The 20,591-nt window shown below is 54.3% G+C and overlaps 1 protein-coding gene across 1 annotated transcript in view; it reads right to left on the reverse strand.

Annotated features, from left to right (window-relative positions):
• Positions 1–1,203: 1,203 nt before the first annotated feature.
• Positions 1,204–20,591, reverse strand: part of SEMA5B (semaphorin 5B) — a 122,414-nt gene continuing 103,026 nt past the window's right edge. The window contains exons 5-22 of the mRNA XM_080655451.1: positions 19,604–19,666; positions 19,147–19,245; positions 18,238–18,451; positions 17,258–17,543; positions 14,024–14,159; positions 12,402–12,609; positions 12,083–12,290; positions 7,174–7,291; positions 6,839–7,020; positions 5,559–5,702; positions 5,207–5,354; positions 4,865–5,090; positions 4,469–4,687; positions 3,865–4,035; positions 3,612–3,761; positions 3,323–3,367; positions 2,722–2,927; positions 1,204–2,291 (exon numbers count right to left, since the gene is read on the reverse strand). Coding sequence (XP_080511577.1) covers positions 2,133–2,291; positions 2,722–2,927; positions 3,323–3,367; positions 3,612–3,761; positions 3,865–4,035; positions 4,469–4,687; positions 4,865–5,090; positions 5,207–5,354; positions 5,559–5,702; positions 6,839–7,020; positions 7,174–7,291; positions 12,083–12,290; positions 12,402–12,609; positions 14,024–14,159; positions 17,258–17,543; positions 18,238–18,451; positions 19,147–19,245; positions 19,604–19,666 — 2,982 coding nt within the window. The 3' untranslated portion in view covers positions 1,204–2,132. The remainder of the gene's footprint in view (positions 2,292–2,721; positions 2,928–3,322; positions 3,368–3,611; positions 3,762–3,864; positions 4,036–4,468; positions 4,688–4,864; positions 5,091–5,206; positions 5,355–5,558; positions 5,703–6,838; positions 7,021–7,173; positions 7,292–12,082; positions 12,291–12,401; positions 12,610–14,023; positions 14,160–17,257; positions 17,544–18,237; positions 18,452–19,146; positions 19,246–19,603; positions 19,667–20,591) is intronic.

The raw sequence follows: 20,591 nt of genomic DNA on the forward strand, positions 1-20,591 counted from the left end.
TGGTTATGGAGTAGCCATGTGAACCATGCATGGTGTGGATCCCTTCATGCATTCTGAATGGTCATGCCTTCAAAACTACAGCAGTTTTTATAAAAAGAGAATTCAGTGTGTGTGTGTGTGTGTGTGTGTGTGTGTGTGGTGTTTTGCCATGGCATCTATTGATTTCTTCCCAATGGTGCCATTGCAGTCAATAGGGGGTGGGCATTATCTGGGACTTTTCCATGACTACTTCCTACAGACCTATATACTCCCTCCACTTGGACAATGTGAGGGGCCCTTGGGAAGCAGGCACACTGGGCTTTCAAACACGATTGAGCTTTACTGGCTCTACCATATCCCAGAGAGTACTAGACCCTAAGATCTAACACCACCACCACCTCCCTCCCCCCTCCCCCCCCCCCCCCGGCCTCCACAAGTTCTGGACTCATGGGGCTAACAAGAACCTAGTGAGAAATCCCAAAGCTGCAGAAATACTCCTTGTCCTTGAGCTCTCTGACAAACTCCACCCTGGCTGGAGGATGCTGCTATTTCAGTTGTCCTGACAAGCACAGGGATTCCAGGACATGCGGTCCAGCAATGCTCTTTTCTCCCTCCTCTACCACTAGGATCACAGCCTTTCAGAGTGACGCACAAGCAGATTTTGCTGGGAATCCTATGAGAATTGATCCAGCTAATTGAGGAAATTGCTCTCTAAATTTAACATGTCCATCATTCTCATCCAAAAGAGTAGCATTGATTTGGTGGGCTGAGACTTGGAGGTGATTTTTATTTAATCCAGCAAAAACTGCATGGGGCTTCACAGGTTTCCTCATTTACACCTCACAGCTTTACTCATTTCTCAGTCAATTTTGATTTTATTAAACTCAACATTGTAAAAACCTCATAAAATAACCCTCATCAATTCTCCCCTGCTGGACTCACACATTCCCGCTCTGGAAGAGCTGCTAAGAGAATGGGCAGAAATTTCTCCTGTCATGTTGCCACTGGCACACCTTGTGTTCCCACTTGTGGATTTGTTTGTCCCTACTCTCTTTTCCAAAAAGAGACATGTGTGTTTGTACTCACAAATGGAAAGATATCCTCTATTAAAGTCACACTCTACTTGGGTCATTTCCTCCACCCTGAGCAGACCATCTGTCACCCCAGTGTGCCACTCTGACTGGACCATCCCACACGCATAAGCACAAAGACAAAGTTCCATTTGGAGACTGGATATCATCTTTAATAATAATGTCACAGTTCAGCATCCTTTTTGTTGCTGTAGCAGATTGTGATAGTGTGTGTGTGTGTGTGTGTGTGTGTGTGTGTGTGTGTATGTGTGTGTGTGTGTGTGTGTTCCTGAACAGATGAGGGGCCAGCAGCTCCCAAGCAGGTCTCAGCCAACAGCTCTTTTGAGCAGCGACTGGAAGACAGTCTCCATAGCGGCACGGCGGCTGGGCTCCTGCCTCCTTTTCTCCTGGGCCACCTTCCATGCATTCGGAGGACAAGGCTGAGGTCTGGGCCAGCCCAGATATAAGGGCTTCTCAGCAAAGATGAGTCCTCAGTCCTCAGCCCTCACTGCCTCTGACCAGAGGTATGTGCAACCTGGGCCAGCCGTGGTCCCTCTGTCACACTGTGGCAGCACCACAATGGCCCAGCCCTGAGCAGAAAATCCAGAGCTTCTGAGGCCATTGGATTAACTTCTTTCAGAGATAATCAGGTTGTAGCCCAGGTTCTTTCTTGGGCCAGCCAGAGAGGGACAGACTCAGCCCATGATGGCTACACGGCTGTCATTTCCAACCCAAACCTAAGAGCCTGCCCTCCTGCCATCTCTACTCTCCAATTCCTCACATGCCCACTAGGTCCACAACCCAGACATGGCAGGGGAGGTGAGCATGATGGTGAGTCGAAAGGAGGCCATGAGAGACCTGGGCTGAGCTGGAACTGCAGCCATGTGCCAGCCTGAAGCCAGCCCTCTCTCCCATGGTCACTGCCAGCCAGAGCTCTTTGAAGCTGGATGGGACCCCCCCAGGGCAAGGCAGCAAGTTCTTGGCCTGGTGCAGAAGGAGAACACCAAACTGGCTCCACAGTCCCATCTCCATCTGCTCTGTGCCTTAGGAAGGCAAGGAGCCCAAGTCCCCAGGACAGTGGTATCAGCTGTTGGGGAAGCACCGTTGTCCAGGTGAGGACTCGGGCCGGAAGCTGTGTTTGATCAGTGGGCTGGGGTAGTAGGTAGTTGTGTACACATTGGTCTGTTGCAATGGGTAGAAGCTGGCTTTGTCATCAGGAATCAGGTTATTCTTATTCAGGGTCTGTGGGAGAAGGAAGGAACAAAAGAATGGGTTAAGGGACAGACAGGGTAAGCGGACAGCCAGGTTAAGGAGATCAGGAGCCAGTCAATGAAAGGACATTCTAATTCAGGGGTGGGCAAACTTTTTGACTCGAGGGCCACAATGGGTTCTTAAACTGGACCGGAGGGCCGGAACAAAAGCATGGATGGAGTGTTTGTGTGAACTAATATAAATTCAAAGTAAAGGAGTGGAGGGGAGAGCAAGAGAACTGGATAGAACAGCCGGATCCGGCCCGTAGGCCGTAGTTTGCCCACGGCTGTCTAACTGCTGATGTAGTATCCTGTTCACAACACCATTGCTCCCTCCCAAGTTCCCAGCCCAGTAAGCCCACCTTAGACCCAGAACCATTGCACCCATCACCCTGCCCTCTGCTCTATCAGAGGGCTCTCACCTTGAACTCCATAGGTGTGTACTTCTCATTCTTGGGGGTGCCCCCACCCTTGTAGTGCAGGTGGTTTGGTGTGGCAGGATGGACGAGTGTGGACTCCTGGGACTGGCGCTGGCAGTGCTGGCAGGACAGGTACACGGCCAAGGTCAGCAGCCCAGAGCCCAGGAAGCAGGAGATGCCCGTGGCTACCAGGTGGATGAGACTGAACCCTGGGAGAGGGAGCAGTAAGTGGTAAGGAAAGGGCCACTGTGCAGTGGACAGCCTCCCCCATCTGGCTCCCAATAGGAGGCTCAGAGACATAAAGGAAGAGCTTTGAGACCAGAGCCAATGGAAACAGGACCACCTATGGCTTGGGTCAGAGGCAAGCAGAGGATATGGAGTTGGGTGACTTGTGAGTTCTTGATTACAGACTTAATGACTACCTCCTAGATGGGGGGCATGAATGAAACTGCCCGGAGGCCCCTCCACATGGTCTGAAGCAGTGGGGAACCTCCACAAGGTTTGTCTATCTGGAATGGGAGGTGGAGAGGTTCCAAATTTCAAAGTAAGGTGGGTCTCCTCCTGGAAGAGGAGGGGTAGAGGACAGTATTATATATCCTTTTACCTTCACAGCCGGTGGCCTCCTCCACACTGGAGGCAGGCAGGATCACTGCAGGAAAACAAGCAAAGAGGGTGTTGGGGCAGGCGGGGAGGCAAGAGGGGTCCCTCTGGGGCTAGGTGTGTCTTTAAGAGGATCCCTGGGTCAGCACTGAGCTGTGGGATAGGCCTGGGGCTACCTGCCTCCCACCCGATGTTCTATCCTGCACCCCCCCCAGGGTATATGCTTCAGAAAGGGAAGGAAGTTGGGGCTCAGTGGGAAATGTTGGTGTGAAGGGGCTGGCTGGAAGACCTACCGGGAATCTCGCTGTAAGGGCAGGGGCGGCTCTGGCTGCTGTTTCCCGCACAGGTGCTGGGCCCTGGGACCAGGTCCTCACAGTGCCGACTGCGGGCTTGGACTCCATCCTCAGTGCATGCGCTCCACTCAGACCACAGTGACCAGCCTTCTGTGGATTGTGGGTTGGGACGAGGTTAACTGCCCCAGCACCCTCTGGTGGGGACTGGAGGGCTCCATGGTGCTCCCCAGCCCGGGCCGGGTGTACTCAGTACCTGGGCAGGCCTGCGTGGCACACAGTGCCTCCTCTGTGTGCAGCCCCAGGCAGATGTCCTCGCCTGGGGAGGGCGCAGGGCTGGTGCAGGACCGTGTGCGTTGATAGTGGCCACCACCGCAGGAGGCTGAGCATGGGGACCAGGAGGTCCAGCAGGACCAGGCGCCCCGCACTACAAGGGGATAGGGTGTGTGAGGGGAGCTGCCGGTGCAGGCAGGGCCCGGAGGCAGTCTTCTGTCCCTTCCCAGGCAAGGCCACTTCTGCCCTGGGCCACCCCGACTCCCACAGCTCACTGCAGGGAGAGGGCCCTCCCTGTCAGGGGTGGCAGGGGGAAAGGCAGGCTGCAGAGGAGTCATCGAAAACCAACTCAAAACAAGCTCCTCATTTGGCTAACCCACTGGAGGAGAGAGAAAAGTGACAGGAAGGTGAGGAAAGCTCTGCTCTATGGGAGTGGCTGCTGAGTCTTTGCTCAGGACTATTGCTCTGGGGCCCTTGTACAGACGGCAGGGAGAAGAGGTCACCTGAGCATGAGCTGTGGCCTGGGAGTCTCCTAGATGGGGGTTCCCTGGGTGGAGGTTTCCCAGGATTACTTAGCACAGGGTTACCTGGACAAGCCTGGGGGTTGCAGTCCTGGTACTCAGTGGCGTCCCCCACGCAGGGCAGGCCCCCGTTGCGGGGCTCAGGGTTTGTGCAGGTCCTCTTGCGGACGTGGAAGCCCAGCTCGCAGTCCCGAGAGCAGGACGACCAGGGGCCCCAGGAGGCCCAGCCCCCGCTCACCACGTGCTGGGCGGTGCCCCCGCTGCGGAGCAGATCCTCCACCAGGGCTGAGGGTGGGGAGACTGGCTTCAGCCACAGGGGCTTCTTCCAAACCGTGCCACCCAGAGCTCCGCTCCGGCTCCCAGCCACGCCCACCCCGCCCCTGGTGCAGGCCCCGCCCCCCTCGCTCTGCGCCGGGGAAGCCGGGAGGCGGTGGGGAAGGTGGGACGGGCGAGGGGTTGTACCATCTGTGTCACAGGTTCCCGAGCTGTCTGCGGGACAGGTTCGGGTCTCCGTCCTCCTCCTGCCAAACTGCAGGCCGTGGGGGTCGGGCAGGGGCGCGCGGCACGTGAAGCGGAATCGCTGCTCCTGCCGCGCCCCGCCCTGGGTCACGTTCACGGGCAGCCACGGCGTCCAGGGCGTGTTGCGCCGCACTTCGGGGCAGCCCTCCGGGTTGCACGTCTTGAATTCCTTGGGGATAGGAGCTGGGGCTGTTTCATAGCCTTGCAGCCCCCAGGCCTGCCCCGCGGTCCCGCCCGGCCCACCCTCCTGTAGGTTACAGATTCCGAGTCCAGCCCGGCCCTCACCACGCCGCAGCCGGGGCAGGAGTTGCCATTCTCGCAGGCCCGACGCCGCGACTGCACGCCGCCCCCGCAGTTGCTGCTACACTTGCTCCAGGAGCCCCAGGATGCCCAGAAGATGGGTACTGGGCAGGGCGTGTTCTCGTTACAGAACCTGAGGGGCGTGAAGGGAGGGGTTCAGCCCTCTAGGGAGCAAGCGCCCCCTTCCCTACTAAGAGGCACTGGGAGTGCAAACTAGGAAGGACGAGAGTCCACTGGGTCACCTGGAAAACCCCAGCGGCTTTCTACGAGGGAGGCCGGGAAAGTCTGGGACCTCAGGGCTAGCTTCTCAGAACCCCCCAAGCACAGACTAGCTCACCGCTCCTCCCGGCTCTTGCCCACGCAGATGCGGCCCCCGTGGCGGGGAGCAGGGTTGCTGCAGCTTCGCTGGCGGACCTGGAATCCTATCCCACAGGTCGTGCTGCACAGGGCCCACGACGACCACGTGGTCCACGCCCCATTCCTGGAGGGGTCGGAGGAGACAGAGACAGATGACCTCTGAGCCCTAGCTTCTCTGATCTCGTCTACATCTGGGCATATGGATTTGTTATTATCAGGAAGTGCCAGACAGTGATTCATTCATCATCCATCCATCCATCCATCCATCCATCCATCCATCCTCAAACATGTGTTGAGAGCCTTCTTGCACATACCAGACTGTGCTCAGGGCTAAGGGTACAGAGACAGGACATGGGTTCTACTCACAGGGACGAAAGGACACATTCTCTAGAAACGGCCCCTATCACCTTCCAATCTGCAACCTTGGTTTCAACCTTCTTGGTTAGCCAGTTCTTGCACTCAAACCCATCTCCCTCTCCTGCTCTACCACCACAAGTGCTTTGCTCCAAACTCAGACAACACTCACTCCTGTTTACTTTGACTCCAATTTTCAAATTTAGGCTCTACCACTTACTGGCTGTATAAGCCTGGGCGAGTGACTAAAACCTTTTGTGTGCCTCATCATATGCTAATCTTTAAAGTAAGGATAATGATTGTATTCCTACCACCATCAGGTTCTTGCGACAGTTAAATTAATAAATGTACTAATTAAGTTATTTTATGAGGGTCCAGAATTGTGGGTTACTTGTTATAACCACTTTATGAGGTCCCCAAGTACTAGTTAGTGTGCAGGTACTTTATATAAAGTACCACCTCTATAAGCCTCTCAACAACCCCTGGGGTGGGAGTGTTGACCTCCCACTTAGAGAAGCTCAGAGTGGTTAGGTGGCTTGGCCAGGGTCACACCTCCAGACAGTGGCAATCCAGGACTGGCACCAGGTCTGCCTGCCTTACCACCATCTCATGCTGCCTCTCATGTTTGGGACAGTAAGGCCTATTAAGGCTAAGGTCTGTCCAGGGGTGATTCCCAAGTCTGTCCAGCCTTCCTCTTTGTATCAAGAGTTCTCACAAGGCAGAACTTCTCTCCCACTAAAGTGGAAGCTCCGCCAATGCTCATGTTTCCTGCCTCAGACTTTAGCTGCCTGTCCGGTTGCCTGTAAAGCCCTGAGGTGGTTTCCACCCTTTAGTGCAAACATCTGGCTAGGGATGCCCCACTCCAGGTTAAGACAGTAGCCATGCAAACCCTGTAGCCACACATACCTGGAGCAGTTGGCAATGTGGATGGCTGGCCCCAGGCAGTCTTGGCCCCCACAGCGAGGTTGCGGGGTATCACAGGCTCGGGCCCGACACAAGCAAGAGCCCGAGTTGTCCCCATCTAAGTGCTCACATGGTTGCCACGGTGACCACGGGCCGAAGCCCCCATCCCGAGTCACATTCCGCACCTGCGGACACACATCAGAGGTGGGGGGCCAGTCACAGAAGGCAGGGGTAGGGAATGCAGGAGGTTCTAGGAGTTATGGGGATTCTGCTGGGGAATCACAGCCTGAAATGGGGGGATAGGTCCTAGGTGGCGGGGGGGATGAGGGGGTTCTCACAGGACACGCTGTGATGTTCTGGGTCCAGAGGCTCATGTTGGAGCTGTCCTCGAGGGTGCTGCAACGTTGCTGCTTCCCATCCCAGCCGCAGTACGGGTCCCGTGCCCCCAGGCATGCCCTGCCAGACAGAGGTCCTGAGACTCAAGCCCACTGGCCTCCCAGCCTCACTGCATCCCAAGAATATACCTGGCCACTCCCCTCTGGGCACCCCTGTCCATCCAGTTGCCCTCCACAATGATAAGTTCATTGAACACTTGCTGTTTGCCAGGCATCATTTTAAGTGCTTTACAAGCATGGAAGAATTTAATACAAAACCCAATAATGAAGGCACTGTTATTATCCTCCTGGAGTCTGCAGAGGGACTTTCCATTGGCCAGCGGGGCCAGGGATGTCGAGGGCTAAAGGGATATACTAAAGAGTCAAGAGGTTGCCCCTGTTGGTGTCTCCTTGAAGCTTCAGGGAGAGTCACCTGTCAGGTGAGTTCTTTATTTTTAGTGAATTCAATAGACCATGCCTCCAGACCAGGCTCCAGAGAGAAAAGAGGTTTTATGAGAGGCCTTATAGAGAAGAGGGTGGGGCTTCCCTTGTCCCCAGCAGAGGTCAAAGAAGACAATTCTCTCCCTTGTTTCAGCAACCCTTGACCTTGTATAAGGGAGGTGGGGCTTGGGGTTTTAGTGGGTGAGGGTCTTGCTGGAGCCGAGTAAGCATACTCTGGCTCACCTGGGAATGCAGAACACTCATCTGTTGCTCAAGAATCTGTTTCCACTTTATTCACTTAAGCACAATTTGTGTAAATTGTACAGTATAAGTGCACTCATATTTTCATCTAGGACCAATGGTTTGATTGGGGGGTGTTTCACGAGCAGAATGCATCAAGTTAGACATTATGGGACTAAATACATGTGTAAGCATAGCCCCAGCAACCTGTGGTTTTAAGATTCTGCTCACGTGCTGACATTTGGATCAAATTGGCTGCTAGCAAATTCAACCAGTTAGAATTCAATAAAGCCCACTCCTGAGTGTATTTCCCCCAGCTCTCCAAAAGGGATACCAAACTCTAGAAGCAGCTGATATTGCACTTACTAAGCAACATACATTAAATTTTTAAAGAAGAACTAGCCATGACTAGTGGTTATTAATAATAATAAAGATGCTATTTATCAAAAACATATGTCTGCCAATAGAGAAAATGACTAAGAGCAGCACATTTGAGTCGGTTCACACAAGATCAAAGCAGAAGATTCAGGAGGAATGCAATTGCCTCATGCTACTTCTTTCATAGCCAGTTCTAGAACAGTGGTTTCCAGTCTTAACTGCAAATTAAAATCTCCTGGGACTCTTTTAAAAACCTTAAGCAAGCAAACAAACAAACAAAAACCCTGCCTTTAACCTGGGCCTTTGGACTGGAGGAGGCCCAGGCACTGGGATCTTTTAAATACTCCCCAGGTGATTCTAACGAATAGCATGGCTGAGAACCGCTGTTCCAGGGCCACTTATGTCAACGTTCCAAAGCCTAGAGATAAAGTGCCCCGTCTCTCCAACCCAGGACGGAACAAGAAAGGAGCGAAGAGAAACCTCAGAGTAGATGCTAACCCCACCCCCCTGCCCCCCTCCGCCATCAGGATCCCTCACCCTCTCTGCCTCTCCTATTCCAAGGACACTCCTGCCCTGTTCTGGCCCTGGCTCTGGCTGCCTTGGGAGGTCTGCAAGGCCGCGCTGGGGCTAGTGCCTGAGCTCTCTTATCTGCATTCACTGCTTTTGCCAAATGAAGCTCCAAAGCTTACAGGGCAGGGAACGCTCTTAAGAAAATTAAAGCTCCAAGCAGGGAAGAGTTAAACTGTGTCTCTGACTGTAGGATTGGGTGGCAGTTTAGAGTTGTGTGTGTATGTGTTTTTAAAGCAGCCATCAGACCAATAATGTATCACCATATTGTTTTTTTTTGTTTGTTTGTTTTTTGTTTTTTTTTACTTCAATGTCTCAAGCAGCCATTATAGAAGGGAACAGGCTCATTCCATGGGCTCAGAGATGGATGGTGGAGGTGGCAAGCAGTTTCCAGCACCCAGTAGCAAGGCTCTAAATGGGAGCTGTCCAAGGTAGCAATGGTGTCCCAGGAGCTTGGGAGCAAGTGGCTGTTATTTAAGACGGCAGCAGAGAGGGGGAAGGTCAGGAGACACTCTCTGAGCTTTCCTCCTGAGGGAGCTGAGGTAGAGGCCACGTCCCTCTGTCCCTCCGTCCCTCCGGTGCAGCCTGATCGGCAAGCTGGAAGGAGGAAGGGGTGGGTCATGCATAAACACCTGCTTTGTAGAGCCAAGTCAGCATCATTCCCTGCTCCTCCTCTCGTGAGCCTTGGTCTCTCCCTGGCCAGGCTAGGGTTCTAGTTGTGCCCCACAGGACCTACATTTTCCTGAGTGAAAGGAGAGGGATAGACACAAGCCCCCGGATTCTGGGCAGAGGAGGGGGCCTGAAGGCACTCTGCTTACCCACCCTCATCCTCCTGCCAGCTTTGAAAGGAATGAGGAAAACACATGAAATGCCTATCCTAGGATAAAACTCTGTGACAGCCCACCCATATTGCACAAATTCTGATGTACATTGTACGACAGACAGTTTGGCTTCCAGACTCTGGGGTGCACAGAGTGGTGGCTGCATGGGTTTCTCCTGTCAGTTGATTAACTTTGCAATAATGAAACCTCACATTTTCCATTTTTCCATCCACCCAGAGGTATATGGAAGGGTTTTCACTGAACACACAAATGTCCCTTATCCCAAACTCAGGAAGCCAAACAGGATGAAAGTTTCAGACTCCCAACTGACCTCTTTCGAACTTGCTGTTTCACCTGGCCACGCTATGCAACCTGCCTGCCCCTTCTCTGCAGCACTGTGTGAGTGGGGACCTGTCCCAGCAGCAGCTTTCTTCCTCTCTTCCACTGCAGACCCCGTTATTTCAGATCTGGCCACAGCCACATTAGCTCATGCTGGCCGACCATCTGCCCTATGACAGTGCTGCCGACACTCTCTGATTGATCTTTGTACTGCCCGCCACTCTCTGATTGATCTTCGTAAAACACCCATTCACTCTGTCACTCCCCTGCTCTAAGACCACTTCAGTGCCCATGGTCACAGGATCCAAATCAAAATTCTCCCTTGGCATTCTCAGTTGGCCTCAATCCACTTTCCAGCCCCATTCCTTACTCCCTCCTGCACCAACCTCCTTTCAGGCCAAATCAAGAAGGATCAGTCATGTGTGCAAGGCCAGTTTATGCCTTGGGCTGGGCGTGGTCCCTGGTGGAATATAAAAAATACTGGGACACTGAGTTTACCTCTTAAAGCTTTACAACCTCTTAAAGAACAAGGCACATGTGAAAAGTTTAATAACAGCACAAGGGTTAATGAACACAAGCAATGGGGGAAATGCCATCAGCAGGAGCCTGTGATTCACTGCCAAGCAGTGCTGTCTGTATTCAGGGTTGGAGATTGGAGACTCCAGAAATCCCAGGAGGCTGGAGACCCCTAAATACATTTCTAGAGAGAAAAAGGAATAGGAACACTAGCTATCACTTATGACTCGCTGGATTGGTGCTTCATGAGTATTATTCCCAACCCCTACAATGACTCAGCCCAAATTTAACAGTATTTGCCCCATCACTATGTCACCCTGTTTTCCCAATGAAAAAGCTGAAGCACAAAAGGTTAAAGAACTTGAAGATTATATCAATAGTAGACAATGGAGCTGAGATGGTACCCCGGGTGTGTCCAATCCCAGCATGTGAGCCCCCCCCCCCCCCGCCACTGCACCCTTGTCTCTCCCCACACGTCAGATACAAGCCAAGATTTCTTTCCCCAGCCACACATCCAGAACTCCGAGGAAAATGAAAGTGTTCCAGACTTAGTGTTCCTCGCTCCTCTCACACTGACAGCCCTGCAAAGTGCTCTGAGCATGGGAGGGCTAAGTGAATGTTTTGGTGTTTTGTTGATGGAGCCATGTGTTGGGGCTGAGGTCAGCTTGACTGTCTGCCCACTGCTACCTCCCTCCCCCTTCCCCTGGCTGCCACATTCAGTACTATCCAGCCTCGTCCCCTGCTCTCCAGGCCTCTGCCCAGCTCCCAGCACACCCTCCTGGGGCTGGAGGACAATCCTTGGCAGCAGGAGATGCATTTGTCCCCCAAATCTCAAGGACAGATGGGCGCAGCCAGGAGGTCTCTGTGTTGCAAAGACCACAGGAGCCCGTGTGGCTGTGGCCATGCCAGCTAAAGCCCGTTCTTTATGAGCTCAGAAATGAAGAGCTGCCGTTTGGGGGAGGCTCACATGGTGGGACTCTGAGCTATATCTCCATTTGGCTTTGGAATAAGCTTTTGTTTCCCCCTTAAATGCATGTCTCTGTTGCCAAATTAGTGAAACCGCTAAGGTATGGGGAACTGATTTGGGACACAGTTGGGAAGGGTACAGGCTCCACATGGTTCTTTACCTCCATCCCACCCCAGCTAGGCTTCTGTGTCTCTCCTAAGGAAGAGGAGCAAAGATGGGGGGCGGGGGGCTGACTCAAAGCGCGTCTCCTATCTGCCCCCACCTCTCTCTGATAAGCACTGCGGTCTCGGTCTCGAAGATAAAGGCCGCTCTCTGAACAGAGGGACAGAGAAGAAGTTAAGTGGGCTGTAACTATACGGGGCTGACAGTAGGGATGACAACAGTGACAAGTGGTTTATGCTGATTATCCCAATTAACCTTCACGAAACCCTGCCAACACCCTGCGGAGATTTTATGAGGAGGAAACCCAGGTTCAGAGAGGTTAAGTGACTGGTTCAAAGGCACACAGCTGGAGACTGTGCCAGGATGACATCCGGGTCCAACAGACTCCAAAAGCGCGATGGGCGGGGATAAACCCGCGGAGGCCCGCCCCTGGCTCGCTTACCTTTGGTTGCGGTAGGAGGCGCACCTCTCCAGCGGGACGCGCAGCACCCCGTCGCTCAGCCCCACGAAGAGCGCGCGGGCGCTGTGCAGGATGCGGAGGCTGCGCAGGGGCTCGCGGCGCCCGGGGGGCAGCACGTGCAGCTCCTCCAGGTAGCAGCCCCGGAGGCTGCGGCTCGTGGTGGACAGTGCCTTCAGGATGGTGCCCGACTCTGGAAGGGGCAGGTGAGGGGGTGGCCTTGAAGGGCCGGGAACCTCACGGCCCTCGCCCTCGCCCCTCTACCTCCTCCCACTCCGCGCCCAGACCCCGCGGGCAGGCTCACCGGTGCCGATGTAGAGCACATGGTAGAGCGTGTCCTTGGCTTGCACAAGGTCCACCACGAGGTGAGAGAAGCGCACACTGTCCTGGGTGACGCAGGGCTCGGGGGTCACCGGCTGCACGGCCTCACTCATCAGGAACAGACGCTGTGCGTCCTGCAGGCTGCGCTCCGTCAGGTTCTCATTGGGGCCCATCTCCGACAGGGTGCCGCACTGCGCGGGGAGGCGGGTCACAGGAGCGCAGCCACTGGGCTGAGCAATCCCTGTCTCCCTCCTTCCTTATGGTAACCCAGGTGGTCACTGGCACACTCTGGTTCTTCAGTCCTCCCAACACCCCCACCCAGTCCCCTGCACCCTCTTCCAGGAAGAGATGCCTCTTTGGGAACTTAGGGAAACTGAGGCTGGGAAGTGGGGCAGGAAGGACCTGCCAGGGCTGGGGAAGAGGAGGGGGAGACTGTATTGTCCAAAAAACGGTTTATTTGAGTGTGGACAACAAGTGTCCCTTGATCTTATGCTGTGGCTCTAGGCACCCCTTTCTCACGTTGTGTCAGTTCTGCCTTCCTCTCCCGTGTCCCTACCTGTTCAAGTTCGTATGCCTTCCAAACCAAAACTGGCAGACTACTACCATTTATTGAGCATCTACTACATTCCAGGCACCATATCAGGTGTTATCAACTCTCACACACATCTATGAGGTCAGTGGAATTATCCCTGCATGCCAGATAAAGAAAAAGTGAGGCAAGGAGGTGAGTGACTTGCCCAAGGTCACACACAGAGACAGGGGTAGATCCGGGTCAAGCTTGTTGGACCACAAAGCCTCAAGTCTCCCCGTGCTCCTTCTGGCCTGGACAGGAAGTTGATGGATGTGAAAGTCCACCATCCGTAGTTTCCTTTGCCCATGGCTCTTTCCCATACCAACCCAGGGCACCCAGTGCCCTTGAGAGAGTTAATTTGAAACGCAGGCAGATAGGGCAGGGATCCAGTGGAACACAAAGGCAGGTGGAACATAGGCAGGGGCAGACATGGCAGTTTGAGCCAGCCTAACCACAGGAATCAATTAAGCAGAAATAATAAAATGTTTCTGGACTTAAGGCGGGAGGCATGGGAAACCAAGGGAGGGCCTGCAGTAAACAAGATGTACGAACACATAGAAACAGAAAAAGTTCAGTATAGGAGCAGAGAAAGAACACACAGAAACAGGGAAAGTTCAGGTCCGTTGCTGGGCAAAAACAATTGAGGAAATCAATCAGGTGATGACACACCCTCACCACTCCTGCCATTGAGACCCTCCAGGCATTAGTACCCATGCAGACGGCAAGCAAACTTCAGCCAAAATCCCCAAATTCTGCCAGACAGATAATGTGTGCTCTCCTGGTCCGACCTCCCTACCTTCCTGGAGGTGGGGGTCACATTTAGAGATGGCTCAGAGCATGATCCCTTGCTCTGTGAGCTGACTGCTCTACCTTTCTTGTTCCACAGTCTTAGAGGTTACCAGCCTCATAGGGGACCACTGTAGACCCCCTCAGATGGGCGTAGATGAGCAGGGACAGGCTTGGGAGTCAGCTTGTGACTGGCAGTCTGGTGGAAGGCCATGTGTACAGAGAGGGGCAGAGAGGAGAAGCTGTACCTGGAAATTGGGGATGGGGTTGGCGATGGGGAGCCAGGCAGCCCTGGGGTTCTCCTGGTAGCGAAATGGGCCGTTGAAAGCCTGGGAGATGGCACTGAGGTTGAAGGCGCAGACAGCAGAAGCAGCGATGCTATTTCTGAAAGGCAAGAGGTGGTGGGATGCTGCCCCCACATAGGCCTCAGCACCCTCCTTAAACCCCACAGCCAGCAGACAAGGCACCGCCTGGCACGGCTCCAAGACCGACTGAACACCTACGATTCGCCTGGTGCCTCCTGTGTGATGGGGGGGGCGGGGCACAGAGGAGGAACCGTGGTCCTCATGCTCTGGGAACCCTCTGGGAAAGAAAGGCCACTGATGAGAGCCCTGGTGGGTTCCTCTGTGCTACCTCCTCATCCCCTTCCCTTCTCCCGTGGGAGGGTCAAGTAAACTCAGCATTTTCAAACATCTTATCCATGACCACTGTAGGAAATATCCTATATAATAAAGAGCTAATATGCTAATTAGACTGGACGGCAGAACGACCTTTTGGAACAACCTTCTGGAATGACCTTCTGGAATGACCTTCCGGAACGACCGGGGGGCCGGGGGCAGGGCCGCGGGGCAGGGCTGAGGCAGCCAGAGCTATGAGGGCTGAACCCCTTGCACAAATTTCATGCATTGGGCCTCTAGTATTTGATATTACAACTCAGTATAACACACACATACTAGTATATGCACACACACATATGCAATGAAGTTTTATGAAATAACTAGTGGCCTGGTGCATGAAATTCGTGCATGGCGAGGGGATTCCCTCAGCCCAGCCTGCACCCTCTTCAATCAGGGACCCCTTGGGGGATGTCCGACTGCCGGTTTAGGGATCGGGCCTAAACCAGCATTCGGACATCCCCCTCGCAATCGGCAGTCAGACATCCCCCTCACAATCTGGGACTGCTGGCTCCTAACCGCTCACCTGCCTGCCTGATCGCCCCTAACTGCCCTCCCCTGCCAGCATGATCTCACCCCCAACTGCCCTCCTCTGCCGGCCTGATCTCACCCCCAACTGCCCCCCCCCCGCCAGCCTGGTTGTCCCCAACTGCCCTCTGCTGCTGGCCTGATCTTGCCCCAACGGCCCTCCCCAGCTGGCCTGATCGCCTCTAACTGCCTCTGCCTGCCTGATCACCCTTAACTGCCCTCCCCTGCCGACCTGATCTCACTCCCAACTGCCCTCCCCCGCCAGCCTGATCTCACCCCCAACTGCCCTCCCCTGCTGGCCAATTTGGTTCTGATTGGTCGGTTTCTGTGCTAGTCAGTGTCAAAAGCTCTGCCTCCTAGGCAACCATTGGCTCCTCACAGTTCACCCAGATTTGGTTCTGGTTGGTCAGTTTCTGTGCCAGTCAGCGTCTCCGGGCCTATCTCTGGGCCTGATCAGAGAGGTGGGGCTGATCAGCAGCCCCCATGGAGGCCCAGAGAGAAACAGAGGCATGGCTGCTGGCAAAGCCTGGAGAGAAAGAGAGAGGCAACGGCTGATAAACAGCTGCCACAGAGGCTGTGGATCAGACCCTGCCTCTCTCTCCAGGCCTCTCTCCAGGCCTGATCTGCAGCCCCCTCAGCAGTCAGTGTTGGGTCGCTGCGCAGTCAGTGCTGGGTTGCCACGGCAACCCAGCACTGACTGCAGGACTGACTTCTGTTGTTCAGTTGAGCCTTCGGTCAGTTGTTACAGACCCTGGGTTTTTATATATTAGGATACTTACTCTTATTAAATACATTATACTCTGATATTTTTATTCCAGTCTATTCTGGTTTATTTATTTATTTAATTATTATTTTTTAATATATTTTATTGATTTTTTACAGAGAGGAAGGGAGAGGGATAGAGAGTTAGAAACATCGATGAGAGAGAAACATCGATCAGCTACCTTCTGCACACTCCCTACTGGGGATGTACCCGCAACCAAGGTACATGCCTTTGACCTCAATTGAACCTGGGACACTTCAGTCTGCAGGCCGACGCTCTATCCACTGAGCCAAACCAGTCAGGGCTATTTATTTGTTTTAAAAGCGGGTTACCAAACCACTGATATACTGCTGCCCACAACACCCTGAGCCAAATGACCTCTAAGACCCCTTTCAGTCACAGAGTCTCAGATTTCTATGAGTCTGATGTGAACAGTTCAGAGCTGATATCACTACACCAAGTGTTTCCAGTTCCGTTCTCTGCATTTAGTCCCTCTCTCAAATGTGTCTGTTTCTGCCTGGTCTCCACCACCATCATCTCCCCTGGATGCCGCACTGTGCCTGCCGCTGCCTCGTCTCCTCTAATCCATTCTCCACTCAGCAGCCAGAGTGTGTGTTTCAAAGCGCACATCCGAGCTAGTCTCTGGCCTGCTTCAAGTCCTTCAATAATTTATTGCTCTTAGGATAAATATCAAAACCGGTAAAATGGTCTACAAGGCCTGCAGGACATAATCCTCCCTCTCCCAGCCCTTCTGCCTCCTCTCCTGTCTCTCCTCCTCTCCCTCCAGGCTCTTGCCACTCTGGTCTGGCTCCGTTCCTCAAACATTTCTTCCTACCCAAAAGCTTTGCTTGTGTGGTTCCCTTGGGCTAGACTGCTCCTCTCCCCTAGTTAATTCCTGTTTGTCCTGTGGGTGTCACTTCCTACAGGAAGTCTTCCCTGATCATCACCCCTCCATATGTTTAGAGGTTTCCTTGTGCACTCACTGCCCTTTCCCTTTGTAGCAATTACCACGATTAAAATGGTGAGATATTAATATCACAATTACTGATAACCACCCTCTCTAGAATGTAAGCTCCTTAAGGTCTGCTCTTGCTTTGCTGGGTATGGTTAGCAGGGCCATGGAATCCTGAGGCTGGAAGGGACTGTAAGACCCCCTCTGCATCTCCCTGATAGGCTGCAGCCGGACCCTTCCGGAGCTGCCATCCTCTCCTTCAAGGCAGTTGTCTCTCTCTTATCACCACAACTTCTTCATGAGGCCACAACCCAGCTCCTTTTATTTCTTCACATCTGGCCTAGGCCTGGTCTTCATGGCAACCCAGAATACATGCTGACCACGGCAGGGCAGCAAGTCACAAAATCCTCAGATGACCCGGTGCAGAAGGCACAACAATCCCCATCGCGCAGAAGGAGGAGAAACAAGACTCAGAGAGGGACTTCCCCGAGCCCACCAGGCTGCGAGGCCAGACCAGCGCCTGTCCAGCACCCCAGGGAAGGGGCGGCGGAGGGCAGGGACTCACACGTTGGTGGTGAAGACCCCGTAGATGAGGTCCTGCTCGGGCAGGTGGAAGGCACTCTGCAGCTCGTTGTAGTAGAAGGGGACCTCGCCCGGGCGGGAGCAGTTGAGCCGGGCCTTCATGAACGTGGTCCACGTGTCCTCCAGCAGGAAGCGGCCCCCCACATCGTTCTTGCACACGCGGGCCACCCGAGAGTACACGGTGCGCCCGCAGTCATGCTCCACCGCGTTCTCTCGCAGGAAGAAGTACGCAAACAGCCCAATATCATAAGCTGCCACAAAGTTAGGCTCTGGGGCAGAAGAGGAACAAGGGTGGGTCAGGCCAGCAGGGAGGAAGGGGGCAGAGTCAGGAGTAGTCGCCTACTTCCGTTTTCCCAGATGGGCATCCTGACATCCCTCTGCCAGCCTGGCGACCTGGAGGCTCTAACTAACCCTGTTCCCACCTCCAATCCAAAGTGCAGTTAGAATAATAACTGACATGCATTACTGGGCACTCACTGTGTACTAGGACTATTGTGAGCTCTTTATAGGCATCAGCCATTTAATCCTCTTAACCACCTAGGTCCTAGGAGGTTAGCACCGTGATTAGCCCCAGGTCATAGATGAGAACACCGTGGCACAGCAAGGTCAATACTTGCTCAAGGCCACACAGCTAGTTAGTGGATAAGCAGGGGTTCAACTCCAAGGGGCAGGAAACTCATCCACCCTCCCCCCGTCAATTTTCCCATAATCCATCCTCCACATCAACTCCTAATGCTTCCTTTCCCCTCATAGCCTGCCCCCATCTGCCCTGGGTACTCAGGACATCTGCGATTTCAGGCAGAGTCCATCTCCTTGGGCAAACACACGCCCTGCTCTGGGCCCCTTGATGAAGCCAGTGTGAGCCCTTTCAGAGGCTGGGCAGGGAGGAGGACTGATGGGGGTCAGGGTGGGCTGGTGGGTCAGAACTGGGGGAACCCCACCATTGGGGCTGTGTCTCCTTACCATTGAGCCACTTGGAGTTATACTGGGCAGTGCGAAGGGGCGGCCCACTGCCCAGGCTCCGGTAGATGGCAGGGTCCCGACCTGAGAAGTCGATGACTGTGGCTGCGTAGAGCTCCCCCTGGGAGGAGATGACAGCTGTGGAGTTGTGGCGAGGGTCGTAGGGGCAGCGGGCCACGCCATTGATCTTCTCCATTGTCCGGCTGAGGTTCCCCACCTGGGATGGAGGGGAGATGGGGGCACTTTTCCCTGAGACCCAGGGGCTGCCTGTTTTCCCACCTCAGAGTTTATTTCCCCCTGGGTCCCTGGTCTCTGTGAGCCTCTCTCTCCCAGCCTCCCCCTCACATTCCACCCCACAGTCCCTCTGTGGAAGCAGCCCTCATGGAGGGGAAGGTTGTGTCAGGAGCTCCACCTGCCTCTGGCCCCTGCACAGTTAGGTACACCGAGAAAATACAGCAGGCCTAGTTAAATGTGAATTTCGATGAGCAACAAATAATTTTTTAGTGTAAGTATGTCCCAAATCTTTTTTTTTTTTTTTCGAAGAGGAAGGGAGAGGGAATTAATGAGAGAGAATAATTGACCGGTTGCCTCCTGCACACCCGCCACTGGGGATCAAGCCCACAATTTGGGCATGTGCCCTGACCAGGAATTGAACCGTGACCTCCTGGTTCATGGATTGACACTCAACCACTGAGCTGCGCCTTCTGGGCAGTATGGCCCAAATCTTTCCTGGGACATACTTACACTAAAATAAAATTTGCTGTTTATCAGAAATTAAATCTAACTGGGCATCCTTTCTTGTTTTGGGGTTTGCTAAATTTGGCACCCCCACTCCGAGGCTATGTGCCTGGGCGGGAGAACCTGCTGTGTGCCTTTCTGATTCCCCCCTCCTGCCCCCCGAGCGGTCCCCACCTGCCTGCTGGAGCACACGGGGGAGAAGGCGTTGGTCCCACACAGGAACACTTTCCGGCCAGTGACAATCAGGACGCGCACGTAGTTCTGACACTCCTCCTGAAGCAAGAAGGGGAGGTGATAAAGGGACAGCTCTCCAGGCTCTGGGTGTCTTCCCCTCTCACCACTGCACCACAGGTATGTAAAAGCAATGCCCTGTGTCCCAGCTCATCCTGACCTGAAGTTCAGGTGGCAACATGGGCATCCCTTGCCCCCATACCTCCCTCCCCAGCCGCCTCACTGCGTCACCGCCCTCTCAAATGCTCAGGGCTGACCTCACCTGCACAGGAGCCCCCAGCGCATGCAGTCTGGGCCTGTGCACAGGTGACCTTGTGCCCACAGCATGTCCGTCCATCCCCGAAACCACAGCCTCCTACTGGCCCCAAGCCGGGACCCCGGACCAGCAAGGCCACCATACCTCCGTCTTCCCTTTGCTTTGGCAGGAGCGGCGCGTGTCCTCATTGGAGGCCCACTCTGTGGCCTGCGGGGGGAGGACACAGACATCACACAGCTGTGCCACTCGCCGCCAGGGCAGGCAGCTGTCAGGGTCTGGGTGGACAGGAAGCTAGGGAAGGGCCGGGGACAGCCTGCAGGGTAAGGGCTCCTCTCACTACATCCACATGGACCCAGAGGGCTGCAGACCTCCGTACCCAGAGACCTTTAAGGAGTGAACATCCCCTCAGCCCAACACCCTCCACACCTGCTAGGGTCCGGGGAGGCTGGAGTACCAGCTTCCTCAGCTGCATCCCCTGCAGCTCCATCCTAGGACCTCCCGGAGCCCTCCTCCCCAGGGCAGCAGGAGCTGGAAGTGGTCCGCCTTCAGGACCACCCCAGGCCTGAGTGGGCAACAGGAAACGTGCCTCCATCATGTACCAGATGTCCCTCAAGTGAGTGGGGGGCAAGGAAGGCTAGATTCTGCAAACCTTAGAGACCAGAGATCTGTTTAATTTCCCCACTACAACCCTGCAGAGTGCTTTTTTGTTGTTTTTAGATGAAGAAACTCAGGTTCTGTGTGACTTGCTGCTGCCACACGGTAGAGCTGGGATTGGGACCCACATTCCGGATTCAAGGGCTCTGTGTGTGTGTGTGTTTCTTTATCCCACCACCTCCAGAACCCGGGACTTCCACTTTCCTAACTGCTCTCCCCCGCCCCCAGCTCTGAGCTGCCTGCATCCCTTTTCGTTTCCCTTTAGCATCCAGCATGCTCTCTCATGAGCAACATGTCTGGGGACACAGCTTTCACTCAGGGACCCAGAGGACACTGTCATGTCTCAAGTGCCCATGGCCCTGGGAGAGGGCTGTTCTCCTCCCCCTTCATCTATTCCGTCTGTCTTCTCAGCTCGTCCCGGTCCCTCCTGGCCTCCGAAAGAGCTTCTGGAAGGAGAAGTGATGCCCCTCAGGTCCAG

Source organism: Plecotus auritus, assembly GCF_963455305.1.
Source record: "Plecotus auritus genome assembly, chromosome: 2".
Classification (NCBI taxonomy): Eukaryota; Metazoa; Chordata; class Mammalia; order Chiroptera; family Vespertilionidae; genus Plecotus; species Plecotus auritus.